Source organism: Stigmatopora argus, chromosome 12 (assembly GCF_051989625.1).
Source record: "Stigmatopora argus isolate UIUO_Sarg chromosome 12, RoL_Sarg_1.0, whole genome shotgun sequence".
NCBI lineage: Eukaryota > Metazoa > Chordata > Actinopteri > Syngnathiformes > Syngnathidae > Stigmatopora > Stigmatopora argus.
In genome coordinates this window covers 13,856,618-13,879,218 of record NC_135398.1, presented here as the reverse complement: position 1 = coordinate 13,879,218, position 22,601 = coordinate 13,856,618, and the positions used below count along the sequence as shown (strand labels likewise).

General features: G+C 37.8%; 1 protein-coding gene across 3 annotated transcripts in view; it reads left to right on the top strand.

Moving 5' to 3' along the window:
* Positions 1 to 993: 993 nt before the first annotated feature.
* The window catches only part of LOC144086150 (solute carrier family 12 member 7-like), a 40,169-nt gene continuing 18,561 nt past the window's right edge, over positions 994 to 22,601 (top strand). For 2 of the 3 annotated variants that reach the window (XM_077615967.1, XM_077615966.1), the window contains exons 1-15: positions 994 to 1,184; positions 1,445 to 1,600; positions 5,694 to 5,782; positions 6,189 to 6,314; positions 10,920 to 11,066; positions 15,676 to 15,730; positions 15,920 to 16,050; positions 16,136 to 16,272; positions 16,351 to 16,455; positions 18,247 to 18,458; positions 18,637 to 18,804; positions 18,905 to 19,003; positions 20,128 to 20,185; positions 20,257 to 20,431; positions 21,380 to 21,498. In XM_077615967.1, coding sequence (XP_077472093.1) covers positions 1,462 to 1,600; positions 5,694 to 5,782; positions 6,189 to 6,314; positions 10,920 to 11,066; positions 15,676 to 15,730; positions 15,920 to 16,050; positions 16,136 to 16,272; positions 16,351 to 16,455; positions 18,247 to 18,458; positions 18,637 to 18,804; positions 18,905 to 19,003; positions 20,128 to 20,185; positions 20,257 to 20,431; positions 21,380 to 21,498 — 1,760 coding nt within the window. In that variant the 5' untranslated portion in view covers positions 994 to 1,184; positions 1,445 to 1,461. Of the gene's footprint in view, positions 1,185 to 1,444; positions 1,601 to 5,693; positions 5,783 to 6,188; positions 6,315 to 10,919; positions 11,067 to 15,675; positions 15,731 to 15,908; positions 16,051 to 16,135; positions 16,273 to 16,350; positions 16,456 to 18,246; positions 18,459 to 18,636; positions 18,805 to 18,904; positions 19,004 to 20,127; positions 20,186 to 20,256; positions 20,432 to 21,379; positions 21,499 to 22,601 lie in introns of those variants that run through there. The other variant, XM_077615968.1, reaches the window with a different exon arrangement.

Below are 22,601 nucleotides of genomic sequence, written 5' to 3'. Positions count from 1 at the left end.
TTCATTTCCTAGACTACATCCAGACTATCCAACAAACTGTGTCATTTGTCATTATGTAATTGGCTTATTACATTGTGTAACATTTGAATTAAAAAAAAAAAATATGTCACTTGCACAACTCCATGATCGATCACAAAGTGAGGTAGCAATAAAAGAAGAAAACTTTTTCGTGTACATGATTTGATTTTGGCCAACAGTTGGTTTCACAAGCAGTTGTTAAAATTTAATTAATTAGTTATAGTATAAGAGTTGTGGGGGTTGATGGAGCCTATCCCAGGCAATTATTGGCACCGGGCACTCTGAATTGGGGTCAGCCAATCGCATGGCCTTTCCGTACTAATCGGCAAGATGAACAGATATTTACTCCTTTGGAGTTGTATTTAATGCTAAGTTAATTTTAATTCATCATTTGAAGTTAAGATGTGTGTTCATGTGCATGTGAATGTTAGCTTCTTCCTTACTGTACTGTACTACTTCACGAATAGAACAACTTTTTACCTGCATGTTATTCATCTAATTACATTAATAAATCATTTCCTTTAATTTTTGTCTGTTTCTCGCATCTTTCACACAAAATTGGGACACTGGTCATTTTTAAAGGGTTGAGTTGGTAGTTTTTTTAGGACGGTGGAATGAATTATGGAATTTACATATAAAGTACTGCTCTACTTACGAAATTTTCAGGTTACGAAAAAAGTTCTGTTAATAATTAATTTCGTAAGTAGAGGCAGGACTGTATTTTCATTATGCATACCCCCCTAAAAAATGTTCTTGACAAAAGTAGTCACTTGAAACACATAAAGGGTTAAAACTTCTACAACTCCCATTGTTTCTCCTCATTGGTTTCCTTATGGATAGAATCCACGTTCTTTTTCCAATGAAATTTTCTAGGTGTTGGAGGGGTGTGTCATATTACTACCCTGAACTTCAACACCTCTGCGCTACCCATAATGCACTTTGGGAAAGGTAACACCCATCTCACCCATTTTGTTTACTAGTAGGAAATCCGAGGCGAACTTGATTTTCCCGCACCGAAACTAAGTGGAAACTCAAGAACGTTAATTGTATTATTTTTTAGCCCTTTCTTCTTAATGTTTTGTAGTTCTTGTGGTCTCTGGTGCGGCTGTTTTCTTGGCTTTTCTTTTGTGTGAATTATTTCACTACCTTTTGGAACTCTAACTAAGGTGAGAACCAGCGAGAAGTCTTAAAAGAGGGCGGGGAGCAGCTGCGGGATTATTCCCTTGTTTGCAGTTATTTCTATCCAAATATTAAAAATGGAGGATTGAAAGGAAAACAAAGAGAAAGAGCGTGATCAGGGGGATATATTTCCCCTTCATAACGCGCACGAAGACGTTCACCCACCTTGATAACAACAACTTGAAGTGTCAAAACTTGTTTGTAGTTGTCTCGATTTTTCTTTAACGCGAATCCATCCATTTCACAGGCATTTATGGGATCAAAATGCCCACCAACTTTACTGTGGTGCCAGTAAATGATGCAGAGAGTAACAGCAACAATGCTTCGGGAACTGGAGGTGACAAACCTAACAGTCTCGACAATATTTTTAGGGATGAAGAAAACTCAGATGGATCTCAATCAGGTAGGAGCTACACGCCGTAGAGTAACTACTGTTTTGGACAGTGGAAAATGTTAGTCATCATGTGCTCTTTCTCGCATTTCCTTGCACTGACACGTAAATAAAATCCCATGCCGTCGCATGCAGGAAGCCTGCAATTTCAAATGCACGGTTATTCAACTCGCTTGATCGTGCCGGCAATGTAAATGAAGTAAACTTTCCAATTGAACCCTACATAACCTAGACCCGTGTTTCCCAACCCTTTTTTGAGCTGCGGCACACTTTTAGCATTGAAAAAATCTCAAGGGACACCACCATCTGAAAATCTTGTAATTTCAAACTATGTCGCCTATAGTAACAATAGTCATTGTCATCAAAGTTTTCTCAGCAGAAATCACATCTCATCTCATTTTCTGAACCGCTTTATCCTCATTAGGGTCGCGGGGGGTGCTGGAGCCTATCCCAGCTGACTCCGGGCCAGAGGCGGGGGACACCCCGAATCGATGGCCAGCCGATCGCTGGGCAAGAGGAGACAAACAACCATGAACAATCACACCCATACCTAGGAGCAATTTAGTGTTGAATCAGCCTACCTTGCATGATTTGGGAATGTGGGAGGACACTGGAGTGGGCGGGCGTGTGTGTGTGTATACATACATATATACATATATACATATATACATATATACATATATATATATATATATATATATATATATATATATATATATATATATATATATATATATATATATATATATGTATATATATGTATATGTGTGTATATATATATATATATATATATATGTATATATATGTATATATATGTATATGTGTGTGTATATATATATATATATATATATATATATATATATATATGTATATATATGTATATGTGTGTGTATATATATATATATATATATATATATATATATATATATATATACACATATACATATATATATATACATATATATACATATACATATATATATACATATATACACATATATATACATATATATATATATACATATATATATATATATATATATATATATATATATATATATGTATATGTATATATATGTATATATATGTATATGTATATGTGTATATATATATATATATATATATATATATATATATATATATATATAGTTTTGTTTTCATTCAAGGTTTCTTTATTGATGTAAGCTAATCCCTAGTGTCACTGTGCAAAATAAAGTCTTCTCTAGGAATGCTTTAATTAAACACTTACTGGAGTGTCAAAACTGTGATGACGGGAATGCTTTGGACATCTCCGTATTTGTCATGTCCTTGTGATTATGTGATAAGCACATTTAGTCCAAAAGGAACTGAACATTGCTGACTGGGCATGATGTCATAACTACGTATCAGCAATCACATACCAGCATTTTCAGTTACCGGCCTCTATGACCATTATTGTCTTGTAAACTACCCAGATAACATTACACTGTACATTCAGCACTTACCAAAAGTATTAGGTTACCATTAGCTTTGTTGTTTTAAAGGCCTTTTAATATTATGTAGTTTTATACTAAACAACACTGTTGAGATTGGTTGTGAATTTTGATGTTTGAGGTGGATTCATTGAATTTATCCTCAATTTAATGAGGAAAGATTATTTTAGAATTTTTGGGTGTGAGTAGTGTAAAAAATTAAACTCATGTTGCACTGCACTGCCCACCCAATTCAAGGTGTCCCCCGCCTCCTACCGGTGGTTCGGTGGGGTAGGCTTCACCACCCTCCTGCGACCCTTGAGTGGAAAAGCAAACGATAACCATCCAGTCACAGCAGAGGAGTTGATGGCCATCTCTACCAAATTGTGTCCAATAAACCTTACCGTTGTTTATTAATCATAATAACAGTTCTCTCACTTACTTAATATATTATTATTTATTACATTACTACTATTGTTATATATGTTTTCTTTTAAAATTACAATAGCAACACTAATTAATTTAGAGTTTAGCTAGCCAAGTTGTTTGACTATTGGATTGGATAACTTTATTCATCCCGTATTTGGGAAATTTTGTTGTCACAGTAGCAAGAGGGTGAGGATGCAGAAATAGGAAAGGCATTTTAGACATGAATAGATAGGTAATAAGTAAGTTAATAAATAAATACATGAATAAATATATAAATAAATAAATGTGTTGCTTATATATATATATATACACACATACGTGTACATACACATATACATACATACATACATACATACATACATACATACATACATACATACATACACACATACACACATACACACATACACACATACACACATACACACATACACACATACACACATACACACATACACACATACACACATACACACATACACACATACACACATACACACATACACACATACACACATACACACATACACACATACACACATACACACATACACACATACACACATACACACATACACACATACACACATACACACATACACACATACACACACACACACACACACACACACACACACACATACATACATATATATAAGCACATATATACATACATACACATAGATGTACATGCATGCATACGGTAGGTCTTAAAACTCAGCCATTTTTTTGTTAAAGAGCCTGACAGCTGATGGGAGGAAGGATCTGCGGAAGCGCTCCTTCCTGCAATGAGGGTGCCGCAGTCTTTTGCTAAAAGAGCTTCGGAGGGACTCCACAGACTCATGCAGGGGGTGGGAGGTGCTGTTCATGATGGACATCATCCTGGTCAGCATCCTCCGCTCTCCCACTTCCTCCACAGAGTCCAAAGGACAGCCCAGAACAGAGCTGGCCCTCCTTACCAGCTTATTCAGCCTGTTCCTGTCCCTCTCCGTGCTCCCGTATCCCCAACAGAGCACTGCATAATTAATAGAATAGTCAGAAGCATATTTGTTCATAAAATCTAATTTAGAAAGAAAGCTCTGTTAGATAAAAGTTTTAACACTTTCATTAAAATAAATATGCTTCTAACTATTCTAAAACAAAAAATGGGGGAGAAATTTTACCAACTTTACGACTTCGTGGAAAAAACATTGTGAAAAAGTGTTCGAGTCGTGGAATCGCCTACTTTGACGATGTACATATAGTATGTGTTTTCTTGCTCTTTTCCGAGCTTCGCAACACTTGAAAAATTGCTCTCATACCGCTTTTTCCTCAAAATTAGTGTAGCCTTTTCAATCTCTCCCTCCTTGATTTTTTTTTCGTCGTTCTTGCAGCCCCCCTTTTTTAATTCGTTGACCTCCCCATACGTCGGTGTGTGAGAAAATGGGAAGAGGTTTACTGGTCCGCGGTGAGAAAAGGTTTGCGGACCGATGCCTTATTTTTTTATTGAATTGAATGCTTTATACAAGGATAATGAGATTTAAAGCTTTCACCATGTAGTGCACAAATAACAACAACAAACAATCAGACAAATAAATAATCAATAAATAAGTAGTCCAAGTGAGATCAGCAGAGCGGATCGGCCTTGTTCCATCTGAAGTCCAGGACGAGTTCCATGGTTTTGGAGACATTCAGCGCCAAGTTGTTGAAAGCACCACTTCTGAGTCTATGGACTCAACAACAAAAACAAACACATAGATATTTAATATATAGTAATGATAAATAAATAAATACAAGATTTAAAAAAGGATCAATCAACTATTGTATTTTGGAAGTCACTCATTCAATATTTAGCGTATACTCACCTTTGAAAAATAATTCTAGGCAGTAGACATGGCGATCACCAAAGTAAAAATACAAGAACAGCAAAAACCACAGAGGGCTGTAGCAAATGTTACCAAAGTTGGATTATGCGCTTGCTCAGCTATTGGGGTACCGAAACTCCTGACTACCGAATGGACCGCACAAACTGTACTGCAAACGGATACACGAGCAATATTGTATGCGGTCCGGACTGCACAGATTGCGGTACTATATGCATTATTTCTGGTACCGGCTCAGCACCAGAATGAATATATAGCATTGTAGTATTTCTTGTTAATTTTTAAAAATCTGATTCTACTGTTGTTCCTGTAATTTCCTTTACAATGTAACAATATCTGTGTTTTACTTGTGAATCCCTCAAGAAGATGACATTCAAAGGGAGTCGCGGCCTTTTATCAACTCAGATGATGACAAGGAACAGTATGATGGAAAAAACATGGCCTTGTTTGAGGTAAGGCTCAAAAAGCAAGTTGAATAAAGCTTGCAAATTGTTCTTACATGACTACTGGAAAACAATGACATTATACATGGAACTTATATAATTTAAAATGCAACTTTGGACTTACCCTCAGGCTATAAAGGATTAATGGCCAGTGGTTGTTGCCTGCTTCCTGATATATTTTACCTAAAATAGACGTGAACGCTTGGGGAATCAATCAATAAACCCTAATCTGTAGTTGACTGGATCCATGATCATTTGTGCACTCTAGAACTCTGACATCTCTCTTTCTAGGTATAAGAAAATTTCAGGTAAACATTAGCAATTGTGTTATACCTCAAGCTTGGCTTATTTGGTTCCAGATATATGAAGTAGAAAACTGTATCTAATGTTGATCCTTTTCTGTGCTCCTCTGAAGGAAGAAATGGAGAGCAACCCTATGGTGGCATCTCTTCTAAGCAAGCTAGCCCATTACACCAACCTCACCCAAGGTGTTCGGGAACATGAAGCGGCTGAAGATGGGATCAGAAAGTTTGCCATCATGGTATGCACTTTTGATATAAACTGTTGATTCACAAGAAAAAAAGTTTCTTTTTTTTAGTGGGGTGTGACCATTTGCAAACACCAATTGCAAAGATGTTGAAGCGTTGTAAAATATAACCACCTATGAACGTGTGTGAGGAAAAACACACACCGGAAAAAAAAATTAACAGATAAAGCTCCAGCAGTTGTGACTTTACGGCGGTTGTTATTATGGGAGACGTAATGCCTGTGTTTGTCCGCCAGGTGGCGGCAAGAGTCCGTTCTACCAGGGCCGAAAGCCATCCACATTGCACTACATTTTAAACGTTTACCTGTGCCCTATGTCTGTGTGTGTGAAAATATGTTCGTTTCATTTGTACGGTTTTTAATCGCTTAATAAGAGGCATTGCAATCATTAATAAGGGGAGCATTTAGTCAAGGTGGACAGGTATGTAAGAGAGAATTTTGAAACATGGATAGTGGTAGTTGTGAGACAGCCAATTGAATTGAATGCTTTTATTGTCATTATATGAGATAGAATAGCAGCGATGAAATGAGAGCCCAGTAGAGCAGCGTTCCCCAACCTTTTTCTCACCGAGGACCGGTAAAGCTCTTTCTACTTTCTCGAGGACCAGCTAATAGTGAGGGCGACAACTTAAGACAAAATTGTGTGAGGGTGGGATCAGTGCACGAACAATACCCAAGACGGCAAAAAAACAAGTCCCAAGCATTATAGCAATCATTTATTATTATTATTATAACAACCTTTCTCATTTCAAGTAGGAGGACGAGATTGAAAACGTTAATACTTTTTACTCTGACGGACCGGCACTAGGTGGCTTGCAGACCGGTGGTTGGGGTAGCGATGTTCTAAAGTGAGAATCAATACATCCGCGACAATATTTTCTAAATAAAATACAGTCATGCCTCTACTTACGAATGCCTCTGGATACGAAATATTCAGGCTACAATTTTTTTTTATATGTAAATGAGTGACTCGAGATACGAAAAAGATCCAAGTTACGAAATCCCCCAAAAAGTAAATGCATTTCATTATCTGTTATTTTATTTTGAAAATATGGTCGCGGATGCATTGATTCTCACTTTAGAACATTGCTACCCTCTCTGGGCTCTCATTTCATCGCTCACATACAGGGCACAGGTAAAAGTCTAAAAATGTACTACAAAGTGGACGTCTTTCGGCCCTGGTAGAACGGGCTCTTGGCGGACAAACACGGGCATTACGTCTTCCATAACAACGGCCACAGAGGAAACTATTTCAGCGGTGCACGGCACATTTTCATAGGCTTCATTTATTTTAAGACATTAATAAATCATTTCCTTAAAACCTCTCATTTTTCTGTGTTTCCTCACATCTTTCATACAAAATTAGGACACTTTGACCAATTTTAAAGGGTTTAGTTGGCAGTTGTGTGAGGACCGTGGAACGAATTACAGAATTTACATATAAAGTACTGATTTACTTACAAAATTTTCAAGTTACGAAAAAAGTTCTGGAACCAATTAATTTCGTAAGTAGAGGTACGACTGTATATGTATATGTGTTACATCCTTGGTGAGACGTCGAGGCGAGGTTACGAGGAATAGGACACAATCGCGGGGAAGCAGGCGAGGACGAGGGAAGTAGTGCTCGTAATCAGACACTTTAATAACTTAGGCAGGATCTTAGAAAATAACAAAGACTTAGGTATCAAATCACAAAACCAAACCGGACTAGGGAAAACACAGGGAATCGAGGAACGAGGTAACGCAGACACATGGCAAGGGAAATAAGGCAGACAATCCGACAAATGACATAATAATCAGTGGGGTTTAAATAGACACAACAGGAACTAATTTTGAATCAGGTGCAGCTGCGCGAGCACAACGGCAAGGCAGGAGGGACAAACAAGAGTAGGGAAACAAACATCAGAACACGGGGAGAAAGCAATGGAAAAACAATAACAAGTTAGTCCTAACAATATGTATACGTACATATGTATACGCGCATATGTATACGCGCATATGTATACGCACATATGTATATTTTTTTCATTTGATTATAACTGTAATATTTAATAAATACACTTCTTGATAAGTGTACTTGGATTTTTGTATAGGCACAAAAACATGTAGTATGGTAGTAATAATAGGGGTGATCCTATTTCACGGTTTTTCGATTATTGCGGCTACGTCTGGTCTACATTATCCGCGATATTTGAGGGATTACTGTACTCAGTTTTTTCCAATTCTCACTTGATTGAGTTGCAGATGCTACATAACACCCTAAAACTTGCTTTGAAGTTATATACTCGCAGGCATTGGAAGAGTTTATTTCTTAGTATCACACTATGAGGTAAAACAAAAGAGCAAATACAAGTAGTTGTTTGTTTAAAAAAATAATGCGTGGTATGTCAAAAAGGTTTTAGGGGCATGTTGGAGACACGAGACAAAAAGAGCTTTGACTGGAAATGCTTACCAATTGCTTGGTAGAACACAACAAATATCTTCTTTTTCCTTTTAGTTATTTAACAACCCACAATTTCATTTCTTCTCTTTGAATTCAGTAAAACATTTGTACTATTTCAAAATGTGGTGTCGAAGGAAAAATGGGCTATTGTCAATAAACTGTGGATATTGATGTTCAGTGCCATTCTAAACTTGAGTTAAAAAATCCCCTCTTGCTCAATATTTCGTTTTTAAAATGTAATAGAATATACTAACTGTGACGTTCAAGAACAGCCTCACTCAATCTTATTTCAAGTTATTGAAAGAAAGACTATAGAATTCTAAAGAGCTGTTCTGTTCAGTGGCTATCATAAATTCAGTCATAATCCCGCCTCCCATGGTAGCTTTGCTCTTTATTTGGTACACTTGAGATCTTGGGCTCATAACTTCAAAGCAGAGCAGTGCAATGCAAACCAATTGAAGGAAATTAAGTAAAGCGCAACCGCGGCTACTAGACAGGAGATGTGGGACATTTGGAAGTCTACATGAGGGCATTTGCAACATGTTGACAAACAACTGAAAGCCATGGATAAAGTCCAGAACAACATTATTACTACTCAAAATATGGTACGTACATGTAGGTTTTTATTTGGGAAGTAGAGTTTATGGATTGTGTAGCTTCTGTACTGTACCTGAGGAGTTATGTTGGACTTCAAGGGTGTAATGAGGTATCATAACCAGAGATAGTGTGTTGGTTTCAATAATTACAGGTTTGGAAGAGTGACCTTTATCTCTGCATGCTGAGTTTGCAGCAATGTTATGTGTACAAAAACCCTTAATTATAAATAACTGATAGTTTTTTTTAAATATCAGAATATTATCATTGCTGGATTGGTAGGTTTAAGTACAGTTATATGAATATTAAACCAATTTCCTTCTGCATTAAGATCTCATCTCATTTTCTGAACCGCTTTATCCTCATTAGGGTCGTGGGGGGTGCTGGAGCCAATCCCAGCTGTCTCCGGGCCAGAGGCAGGGGACACACCCTGAATCGGTGGCCAGCTGATCGCAGGGCACAAGGAGACGGACAACCATGCACACTCACCCATGCCTAGGGGCAATTTTAGAGTGTCCAATCAGCCTACCATGCATGTTTTTGGAATGTGGGAGGAAACCACATCAGAAAACTGGTGTTTGGGTGCTTGATTGTTTTCTGACTTGTTGGTGTTTAAAAGGGCGCTACAGTCTGAAGTTTATTAAAGTTAAAAATCAGGAGTGCTTTTAATAATTTTATTCTTCTAGAGTAGCGCGCTGCCTTCATTTAAATAAACTTGACTCCTTCAGGTTTCTTTCCACGTGTTGTTGCTGATATGATGCTATTATGATTCTTTTATTAAAATGGACCCAACGAAGTTAAAGTAATAATGGTAGACATTATATTTCTGCCATTGGCTTCTCCCACCTAAATGTCTCTTAGTAAATAGTCTTTTTTTAAAATCTGCTTTCTTATTCCTAATGTTCTAAATTATTTTATTGGATATGTTTAATGTTTTTGCAATTCACTTAATTTATCCAATCACTCATTTTCTGAACCACTTTATTTGGAGCCTATCCCAGCTGACTTCGGGCCAAAGGCGGGGGACGCCGGAATTGGTGGCCAGCCAATCACAGGGCACGAGGAGACGGTCAACCATTCACTCTCACACTCACACTCATACTTAGGGGCAATTTAGAGTCTCCTATTAGAAACCGGAGTACCCGGAGAAAACCCACGCAGACCCAGGGAGAACATGCAAACTCCACACACGTGGACCGACCTGCATTTGAACCCAGGACCCCAGAGCTGTGAGCCCGACGTGCTAACCACTCAAGCCCCTGGGCCACCTCTCCCTTAAATTTAGATAAATCAATTTTCTCTCAGATTCCCAACTGCTTGCTTGCACAGTTGGAACTCTCACCAATAACCAACTCTGTTTTGCGAATTGCTGGTATCCTCCCACGTCTCAAAAACATGCATGGTACGGTAGGCTAATTAACCAAATTAATGCACCCACCACGACCCTTAGAAAATACATGGTTTTGAAAATGAATGAACATTAATTTAGATGGTGGAAAGGCTGTATGAATGAGTAAATAATTGTACTGTACATCTGACAGCTGATGTTTCTTGCTTTTCAAGGTGCCTCAAATGGGAACGTTCATTGGAGTGTACCTGCCCTGCCTGCAGAACATTCTGGGCGTCATTCTTTTCTTGCGTCTCACCTGGATTGTCGGAACAGCAGGAATCCTTGGCTCCTTCGCCATTGTCTCCATGTGCTGCATTTGTGTGAGTTATTAAAACGTCACGAAAAAACTGGGATGAGATCCGTCTTTGAGGAAAGATGTGTTCAGACTTGAAAAATTATGAGAATCTTGTCAACATACATATATATACCATTGATTTTACTGGAGCAGTTTTCTCCAGGTACTCCAGTTTCCTCCCACATCCCAAAAACATGCAGGGTAGGCTGGTTGAACCCTCCAAATGTTTGAACCATCCGAGCCAGAATGTAATTCTGAAGAAGACAGCGTATTTCTCAGTGTTTCTCTCAGTATCTAGTGGAAACGTACAATATTTCTCCTTTTAGAAATTACAAACGCACATTAGTAAAGTATACCATGATGGTTGTCCATCTCTATGTGCACTGCCTGGTGACCGTAATGAGCTGGGATAGGGTCCAGCACCCCTGTGACCCTTGTGAGTATAAGCTGGGAATATTACAGTAGTTTTATTTAGTTCATTAAAGGGGCAGTAAACTGGAAGTAAAAAAATATATATAAATTGTTGCATTGGGAAGTAAAGCTTGTTATTAACAACCTTGCCAAATTTGAATGAATAATGAGTATGTGTAACCAGGCTTTAAAAAGGCTTTGTTCTTTTAGCTCTAAGACACTGTAGGAATGTCCGTGCTGACTGTCAATCATACTACTAGATCAGGGCGATATGACACAAATTGTTATCACAATAAAAAAATTATCAGTCGATATCAATAATTATCACGATAACTATCACATCTTTTTTCTTTTAAATTTGAAACTTCAATCTACTGTGAATACGTAACTAAATTACTTTCCTCATTATTCAATTATGAAAGTGTGTTACCTTACTTAATAAGAAAAGAGAATATAAGATATGATGACTTTAAAAAGTATTTTTATTCTTCTGTTGTGCAATAGAGCTAAGAACCTGCAGAAGTTTTGACAGGTGTCTTTATTTTTATAAATTTATTATGGAACAGTAGAGTAAATTAAGTCAGAATTGAGACTAACATTGTGCTAACATTATTTATTTTAACACCCTGAATTGGTGGCCAGCCAAATGCACTGCACAAAGAGACGGACAACCATTCACCTAGGGACAATTTAGAGTGTTCAACCAGCCTACCATACATGTTTTTGGAATGTGGGGGGAACCCGCACTACTTGGAGAAAACCCACGCAAGCCCGGAAAGAACATGCAAACTCCACACAGGAGGACCGATCTGGGATCGAACCCAGGACCCCTACCTAAATACTTTTTTTTCTTAGTTAAGTACAGCAGCGCATCACTTTCCAAAACAGAGCATACCAACTTTTCCAATTTGTGTTTGTTTGTGAGTGTGTGTGTGTTTGTGTTTGTGTGTGTGTGTTTGTGTGTGTGTGCGTGTGTGTTTGTGTGCATGTGTGTGTGTGGCAGGTGTTGGAGTAGGGGGCGGGAGTGTTTTTACTTTCCATTAGAAATGTATCTATCTGTGTATCCATCAGAAGTCTTTATTTATTGCCCCATTTTGATAATTTAAATAACATCAAACATGTTCTATAGTGCATTGTGAGATCCCGGGAACTTGCATATTAAAGGCATTGTGGTATTTGCATACCTCTCAACCTCGGCCTATTGCTCCCTCTATTAATGATTCCAATTCCCCTTATTAAGTGATAATAAACAGTGCAAATACAACGCGGCACATATTTACTCACATAGGGCCCACTTAAAACTCTAAAAGTTTCCCCAAAGTGGACGGGGTGCCCAATCAGTCGGTGCGCCTTTTGTATGCACTAAATTCAAAATTCGGTAGATGTCGCTGTATGACACTGATATCTTGACTCTCTGGGTACATTGCTTGCTGACGTGCTTTATTTATATAGTGAAAAGGAGGACCTGTGAAAGGGGAATGCGTTTGCGCATATCATGCTTAAAGCATGACAATATTAGCAGTCGACAATGATGTTTTCATCTGCTACCAGTGACTAAGACGATCCGGATTAGAGCCGAAATGGGTAAAACGAGATCGGTTTTACAAAAAAAGTACTTAAAAAAAATCCTGTACAAAAGTTGTTATACGACATACACAATTTGAAATGATCAAAAAACTGATAAAATACAGGAAAAACGTATATATTGACAGGTATGCATTTGTATTTGCTAAAATCAAGACCGACTGAATAACCAAGAAAATGGTGGCGCCTGGCCATAAAGTATGCCGTAAAACACGCCTTAAAAAAATCTGACAACAAATTCAGACAATGAGAGTTTTGCCTGTAACTCAGAGATGTTAGCACTCAATTGTTTTCAGCACTTACCTTAAATTATACGTATTCAGCAATTTAGAAGCAAATCATCAAAATGAGATTGCAGTCTCTCTGAGTGCTATGTCAATTGCTCAAGGAGGCCATACAGAGAGATTATTGTTTTCACTTCACACATAAAGTGAACAATCTGCACTCAGCAAGCGTCCCACGCCACACAATGTTTATCCTTTTAGATAAAATGAGATAAAGCTTTCCATTGATGGTCTACATATTTGACTCAATTGCATTAATATTTGTTTTAGACGTCAACTACATTATTTGTGACTAGAAATGTATATTTTACTGTAGTATTTATTAATTTTAAAATGTGATAACACTAAGGCGGTTCTGACCTGCTTGGAACTTCTCCTCAGACGCATAAATGCTCAAGTGCTGGAAGATGATGTGGTACTGCACAAAATATCACATGACTTATGATTTATGCACAATTGAACAATTGTTTTTGTCCCACACTTAGTTTATATTATTTATTTTGTTATAGTTATTTATGTAAATAATACAATGAATTTTACAATGAAACAATCTAAAAGATTAGTTGTAATAACTGTACATTAAAATCTTATATTACAGTAATCTCTCGATTATCGTGTCTTCAGTCATCGCGAATTCACTACTTCGCGATATTTTTTCCCGCTATTAATTATTATTACTATTATTATTATTATTATTTTTAAGTTCATAAAAATGGGAAAATCCATGCTGAAACGTGTACGCGGAAGCCACTCTTGCTACTAGGGCTCAGCACGGAAGAAAGAAAGAAAAGTTATAATAGGGGTGACCCTACTTCGCGATTTTTCGATTATTGCAGCCATGTCTCTTCTACTATTAACCGTGATATTTGAGGGATTACTGTAATACAGAAATAAAAGACTGTTCCCGCCTATTATTTCTTATTACAAAATGCAATTCAAAAGTAGTTCAAGACAAATATCTGTTCATTATATGATCACTAAGGTATTTGCAGAAACCATTGTGGATGTTTAACCAATGGCTTTTCCATTTGACCTATGATTTTCAAGTTGAATGAAACAAATCATGGAAATGACTTGACAGGAACTTTAACTGTCAGAGGGTTCATTATAGTTTCACAGTAAAACCCCCACAATCGCTTTGATTGTGTGCTAAATTCCTTCTGGAAGCTTGGGAACAGGCCAGTTTGTGATCACATTTTTGCTTTCATACACTTAGCAAATACAGTGGTACCTCGAGATACAAGCTTAATGCGTTACGGGACTGAGCTCGTATGTCGATATTCTCGTAACTCAAACGAACGTTTCCCATGGAAATGAACTAAAAACAAATTAATTCGTTCCAACCCTCTGAAAAAACATCCAAAACAGGATATTGGATTGGAAAAACATTTTTATTTGTTCTAATTCGCCATCTATTAACAAAGTAACAAATAACTAGTGGTTTAATATTACTAAAATGTGTTTAATAGTACTAAAATTATGCGGATTTCGCAGGGGGAGGGAGAGAGAGACGGACAGAGAGAGGGGGGAGGACCTTTTGCATGGCAACGCGCTCGTAACATAACTAACAAATTTAAATGAACTTGGATTACGATGCAGACACACACTAAAATAAATTTAATCTAACCTTACACTAAACTTAAATCTAATTTTGTTTTAAATTTTGATACCTTTCTTCTCCTGGCTTGGCTTCATTTGCCCCGCCTCCACCCTGACTCCATGGCAACGCGCTCGTAACATAACATACACAAATTTAAATGAACTTAGATTACGATGCAGACACACTTAAACTTAATTCTAATTTCGCTTTAAATGTTGATACCTTTCCTCTCCCAGCCGGGTTGGATCTATTTTCTCAACCTCCACCCTGACTTTCACATGCCTAGATGTTTGCTTTTGTATTCCCTTCAAAATATTCCGAAAATTATGCACACAAATGTCCTCACAATAGGATAACGCACGACCACTTGCCAACGAGAATTAGTATATACGCAATTCGCACTGACTAACGGGAAAAAAACACTGAAAAAATGCAACGCTCCGCCCAGTGCTCGCAGAGACATTACACGAGGGAGTTGCGACCACAGAGACATTGCACGAGGGAGTTGCGGGGAGAGAGACAGTGCCCATGATGTTCTTATGAGCAGCCTCTCGCGTCCGCTGTCTGCTTGTACATCAAAATTTGTCTCGTATCTCAAGATAAATATTTGCTCAAAATTTTACTCGTATCTCAAGATAAATATTTGCTCAAAATTTTACTCGTATCTCAAATTGCTCGTATGTCGGGGCACTCGTGTGTCGAGGTACCACTGTATGTTATTCCCACTTAGCCTGTATCTTTTTATTTTTTGGCAGACATTACTCACAGCGATATCCATGAGTGCCATAGCAACAAATGGAGTTGTCCCAGGTACGTTTAGTCAAAATCATGGACATACTATGTGTACTGGTATTTATATTTCCTAAAATAGGTTTAATGATGATGGTGTGCTTGCTGTCTTGCACAAAAGAAATAGATATATGTATACTCAACAATTGTCACAATCCAAAATGGTCTTTTGAGTATCTGAATTCTAACCAACATGAAGTTTCTTCTAAGCGGGAGGCTCCTACTACATGATCTCCAGATCATTGGGACCAGAGTTTGGTGGTGCAGTTGGACTGTGTTTCTACCTGGGTACCACCTTTGCTGGATCCCTTTACATACTGGGCACCATTGAGATCCTGCTGGTATGTGGCCCACAGCAACGGTTACAATGCAAGACTTGAACTGATTGACTCAAACAGTAACCATCTACTTACTCTCTATTGGCAGACATACATTGTTCCAACAGCAACTTTATTTGAGGCCAAAACTGTTGAAGGTGAAGAATCAGCAGCCCTTAACAATACGCGAGTGTATGGAACATGTTGCTTGCTTCTGATGGCTCTTATTGTGTTTGTGGGGGTAAAGTATGTATCCAAATGACACGTAACACTTCACTAACCCAATTAAACACATATTAGACTGTTTCTTTTGCTCATTTGCAGGTATGTGAACAAACTGGCCCTAGTCTTTCTGGCCTGTGTCATGCTCTCAATCATGGCCACCTATGCAGGTGTTATCAAGACACTCATTGAGCCCTCGGAGGCCACGTGAGTAATCGGCCATTTTAGCCTCCCACATTCATTGTTTTAAAACACTATCTAAAATACCACTGCCTTAAGATACAAGAGTTAGGTGGTTTCCGGAAACAAGCATTTTTTTTGTATTGAGTACCACTCTGTGGTGGCAACTAAGATACTACATTGAGGGTGCTCACATCCCAGCAAGTAAGAGTTTGTCAGGAGTAATCGGCCAGAGTATCCTCCCACATTCATTATTTGACGACACTGTCTTAAACAATAGTGCATTAAGATACCAGAGTTAGGTAGTTTCCAGAAACAAGCTGTTTTATAATTAAGCACCTCTCTTAACAAAGAGGCGCTGAACTCTTTACCTCTCATAGTTAGAACTGTAGTGTATAACCAATAACATTTAAAAAATTCTATCCAGATAAATTGGCTGCTAACACAAACACCACAGCCTTAAAATAATACTACCACATTTTTCCAAATGCCATGAATGGGCTAACAAATAGCTTTGACATGTGTATATATATCCAAGTGTTTTATAAATCTTCAACCAACAGCTATTTTACACCAGCAATGAAGTGACACATGTTGACAAAACAATATACTCCCAATCAGATATTCAGTATCTGGAAGGAAAGACTAAACTACATTTACTGAGAAACGGAGAGGTTGATTGAAAATACACTTTTTTTGTCTTATGTAATGTTATTTGTTTAATTCCTATCAATATAGATTAGCGGGAAATTACGTGCTACTTTCACACACAGCGCAACCCAGTAATGTAACGGACTTGTGACTAGTAGGTCACAAGCTGGTAAAGATGCAGCTAACGTCCTTATGAGCTGAACCACAAAACTGCATTTCGACTTTGTGAATGCAGAGCTGCCAACTTCTCCGGAATTTCCGGAGTTTGCAAGTAACGCAAACTTTTTTTAAGTAACCATTTCGGAAAAGTACCAAATTTCCAATTTAAATCTCTTGAAATTCAAATCATCGCTACGGCTTCCGTATCTTACTACCTCATTTGATTCAACTGCACTGTAAATCGGATGAATTCGGGAATACGATTGCTTTGTGAATCATCCGAGTTACAAGTTCTGACAAATGATTCATCTTTTGCGACATAAGCGTGGCAATCTATTGCATAGGTAGCATCTATCGCTTAAACTTTTTCGTTTTGTTTCATGAGGGAAATAAGTATTATTAAGGTTGACTAAACCACCAGTCTTTTGTATTGAAACAAATCCTATCATTTCCGGGGTTGTTCTAAAGGAAGTAGGCGTACACAGCACTGGTAAGTCTTAGCAATATGCCTGCTCAGGATAAGCACAAAATGGATGGCAATTTGGATGAATCTTGTAATAAGAAACCCATACACTCGCAGAAGTTTATTGGTTCATATTCAACAAATATCCCATGTTGAAACCATCTCCAAAAGGACCGACATTTGCACATTGCACAACATGAAGGTGCGACTTCAGCATGACACATAGTGGTGGAATTACTGACTGCAAAATGCACGTAGAAGGACCCAAACACAAAGATAAACTTATTTTCATTGTGCTGTACTTTTTCAATAGTTTCCAAAAACTCAATATTTCAATTGATGTAAAAACGTGATAGCAGTTTGATTTAAATTGTCTTACGTTATTTTTCTTACATTTTGTATCGATTTTGCGTGAATCGCATTCACTCCGGAAATGGGACAAGGGTACTCCTGAAATGGGGTCAAAGGAGGTCAGCAGCTCTGTAAATGCCATGTAAATACCAGTACATTATCCGACTTACTCCTATGTCTGAAATGGGCTTTAGTGTGTGTCTTCTAGGAAACCGTTCTCTGAAGAACGACGAATTTGAAGTGTGTGCAAAGACGCAGATAGTGAACAACCAGACTTTAACCACCGATCTCTGGAGACTTTTTTGTAACAGCGAACACCTCAATGCTACCTGTGATGACTATTTCAGTCTGAATAATGTGACAGAGATACCAGCTATTCCAGGCCTCTTAAGTGGAGTTATCAAAGGTGAGCATTATTCCTTCATTTTCTCCCACTAATATGAGGTCTTGTCACGGCATGGGGCTTCAGCAGGGAAGCTAAAACCACCCTCTCCCCAGTGTGTCTGAAATACAAAATAGTGGTTTGTATATAGTATGTCTATTCCCATTGAAGATTGTTGTGTTCTTATCTTGTTGTGAATCAGACAACCTGTGGGGTGACTATGGTCCAGCTTATACATTAATAGAAAAGAAAAATCAGGATTCAGTACCAGCTCAAGACTCTTCTGGTGATATATATAAACCCTATGTCTTCAGTGATATCACCACCTTCTTCACACTACTGGTGGGAATATATTTCCCCTCAGTTACAGGTGAATACTCATACTCATACAACTAATATTGCAGTGGAATATGTCCCATTGCCTCATTTGCAATTAAAACTGAACTTTATTTTTCTCTTGTTAAATCCAGGCATAATGGCTGGCTCAAACAGATCTGGTGATCTAAGAGATGCGCAGCGGTCTATACCAATTGGAACTATAATGGCCATTCTCACCACATCTTTCTTCTGTATCCTCCATAAACAAATGAATGCATTGGAAAAGGAAACATTTGAAACCAAGGTATTTATTGGAGTATATACAGACGCTCCCCTACTTACGAACATTCGAGTTACGAACAACGGTACATACGAACATGTCTGCAAATTGCGTTTATGTCGAAAAATGTTCGTAATTTCAATTTTGTATTGCGCGCCTTTTTCCGAGTAGTGCTTCTTTCCGCCGCTAATACCGACGCCTGGCGCTGTGATTGCTCAGCTCACCTAGCATCCACCTTCCTCTGCCCAGTTCGTTGCAATGCGGAAGTGCGTGAACGTATCTCCAGTGCGCAAAGAACCTTTTTCATTTGTATCATTAAATATCTCGTGCATCCATTATTGAATATGGTTGGTGAAAAGCGAAAGGCTACTATTGAGGGAGGTGCAAGGAAGAGGCAAGCCATTTCATTTGAAATGAGTGGCAATAATAACGAAGCTTGATGCGCGTCAGAAAGTGGTGAGCGTTGCACGTGAATACAACTTGAATCGTTCGACCGTCAGTACCATTTATAAACATAAAGATCGAGCAGCAGGACCCAAATATTGAACGTTGCACAAAGTTTGCAAATCAATTGAATGATGCCATACAGTGCTACCGCATCATTTGTGATGAAAAAAAGAAAACTGCAATCGTCATTAGATAGCTTCTTTCGGCCAGTTTCTAGTAAATCTCTCTCTCTCTCTCTAATGTATGTATACAGTACTGTATGTATTCTCTCCATGTTATTAAATGTTTTTTTCAGTACAAACCAATGTGTGTTACTTATACAAGCCTTAAACATACAAATGCACTTATATAAACCTTCAATATACTTGTATAGGCCTTAAACATAAATTATAATACAAAATATAGCACTGAGCAACTTACAAACAAATTCAACTTATGAACAATCGCTCGGAACCTAACTCGTTCGTAAGTAGGGGAGCGTCTGTATATACCATTTAAAAAAAAAAAAAATAAGCAGTTGTAAAGAGGATACAAGAGAGTGAGTATAAATTGTTATTCTTCTGCATTTTCCAAATGGCTAGGCGTGGAGAATAAAAAAAGGTTGTACACAATATATTTTATATATTTTCACCTTAACTTCTGTATCAGACATCTCCTGTGTGCTATTGTTTGGTGCATGTATAGAGGGAGTTGTACTGAGAGACAAGTAAGTTGATCCTTATCAACTTTTTCAATAACTGTACAGTTAATAAATAATGTATGTATTGCCGGTTCCAGGTTTGGGGACTCTGTCAAGAAAAACCCAGTAATTGGTGTGCTGGCCTGGCCATCACCTTGGGTTATTGTAATTGGCTCATTCTTTTCCTGTTGTGGGGCGGGGCTTCAAAGCCTGACTGGAGCCCCCCGACTCTTACAGGCCATTGCTCGTGATGGAATCATTCCATTCTTACAGGTCAGGTTGACACAGTTCGGTTTTAAACAACTGTCAAAATGCATATTGTTGTGAGTAAAACATGGCTAGTACCATATTTTTCTGATATTTCAGTCTACATATAATCATAGGTGACTAACAGTTTTTATTGAGGAATATAGAGCTATAAATTCGGAAACTTTAGAGCAGGGGTAGGGAACCTATGGCTCGGGAGCCACATATGGCTCTTTTGATGGGTGCATATGGCTCTCCACTAACCTGTGAGGTAAACAATGGAAACTGCTGGTGAGAAAGCGCAGGAATAGGAGCTTTACGTTGGTAGTATGGCATTGACACTACACCAGCGCCTTATAATCATTTTTTTGCATGGATTTTCTCATTGATACTCATTGATTAGCAACAACGTAACAATGTTGTCAAAAGAATACAGAGACTTTTTGTACTTTAAAAGTGGTGAAGTGACTAAAAAAGGCACATATTTTCATGTATGTTGACTTTTAAATTCGGAGCATGGCTCTCAAGGATTAACATTTAAAAAAATATGAATTGTTTATGGCTCTTTCCATCAAAAAGGTTCCTGACCCCTGCATTAGAGTCTTCTGCATCTATTCTCTCATTGATACTGATTGATATTCAATGATTAGCAACAGCGTAAAAATGTTGTCAAAAGAATTCAAAGACTTTTTGTACTTTAAAAGTGTTAAAATGGCTAAAAAATTGGCATATTTTCATGTATTTCGACTTTTAAATTGTGAGTCTGGCTCTCAAGGAATAACATTTGAAAATAGTAATTGTTTATGGCTCTCTCTTTCAAAAAGGTTCCCGACCCCTGCTTTAGAGCAACCTAAACATGAAGCAGCAAATATATGATAAATATGGACAAGTTTCACTTTGAGATTTGAATGATCTGGGTGATGTTGCTTTCTACGTTCAAATTAAAGTTCTCTCTTCTGTTCTTTTGTTTCTTAGATTTTTGGTCATGGCAAAACTAATGGAGAGCCCACCTGGGCTTTGTTGCTAACAGTCGGTATCTGTGAAATAGGAATACTCATTGCTTCGCTGGATGCTGTGGCTCCCATTCTCTCCATGTACGTATGACAGGTTGACAGATTGTTAGAAACCCATCAGCACTTTTAAGCTAGTCAGAGCTCAAAGTTGAACGCTTCCTGATTGCCTGGGGCAAGGAAGAAAACTCCCGGCCAAGCGCCCTTTATATAGGGCAAGCACAGTAGTGCAAGCAAATAAATAAAAAATTTAAAAAATTCGGTCTTCCGCACTAATTGGCGGTGAAAACAAAATTAGGTTTGAAAGCGAAGAAGAACCAGTGGATCAGATATGAGATGACTGTATCGTCTATTAAAGGGAGAGTGAGTTGCTAAAACTGGGATGTGTGTAAACTGTGCTCATGTAGACAACTCTGCCTGAGATGAGAGAGACACACAAGTAATTGAGACACAGGAAAAAGAAATCTTTATCCCATTTTGGTGTCATAAAAATCTCAAACTACTTGTCTTGGAGAAGTAATTAGATTATTTTTGATATCTCATTTCACCATGTCTTTTCCTCTGAGCAGTGCAGTACACCACGTCACATTTTCCATAATGTTGGTCTCCTGTATCTGGAGTCTAAAACTTTGCAAAGTTTTGCTGAAAAAAATAGGGTCAGATTTCGATTTAGCAACCAAAAACTACAAAGGAATAAGTGTTTGCATCAATGCAACATTTGTCTCTGGTAAGGAAAAAAAAATTGCTGTTCTTGAACAAAGAGTGCAAGATCAAGTTTGTCACGAGACAACAAAATATCGGACGGGTGACCTAAAATCTTAACTTAGAGCCTTGCCACTTTTAATATCGAATGAGATCAAATAAACTGTGTCAAATATTATTAGCGGGGAGCATCATGCTATAACACATCAAGGATTGTTAAATGAAACTAAGGATGATTGATCATGCAGGATATGGATTTTTTGGGGCTTTGGCATTGTTTTAAGAAGATGGATGAAAGATGAGATTAAGGTTTTAGTTTAAATTGAAGAACTAGGACAAATATTATAACATAACATTTACAGCCATGCCAAACATATATTACTGTCTGGCGTGTAGTCCACCTTTCGTCCACAGCCAAGAGTTAAAATTGAATGGCTGGGTCAATGTTTGAAGTCCATCATAAAATGCTTGTTTAGGCTTATCGC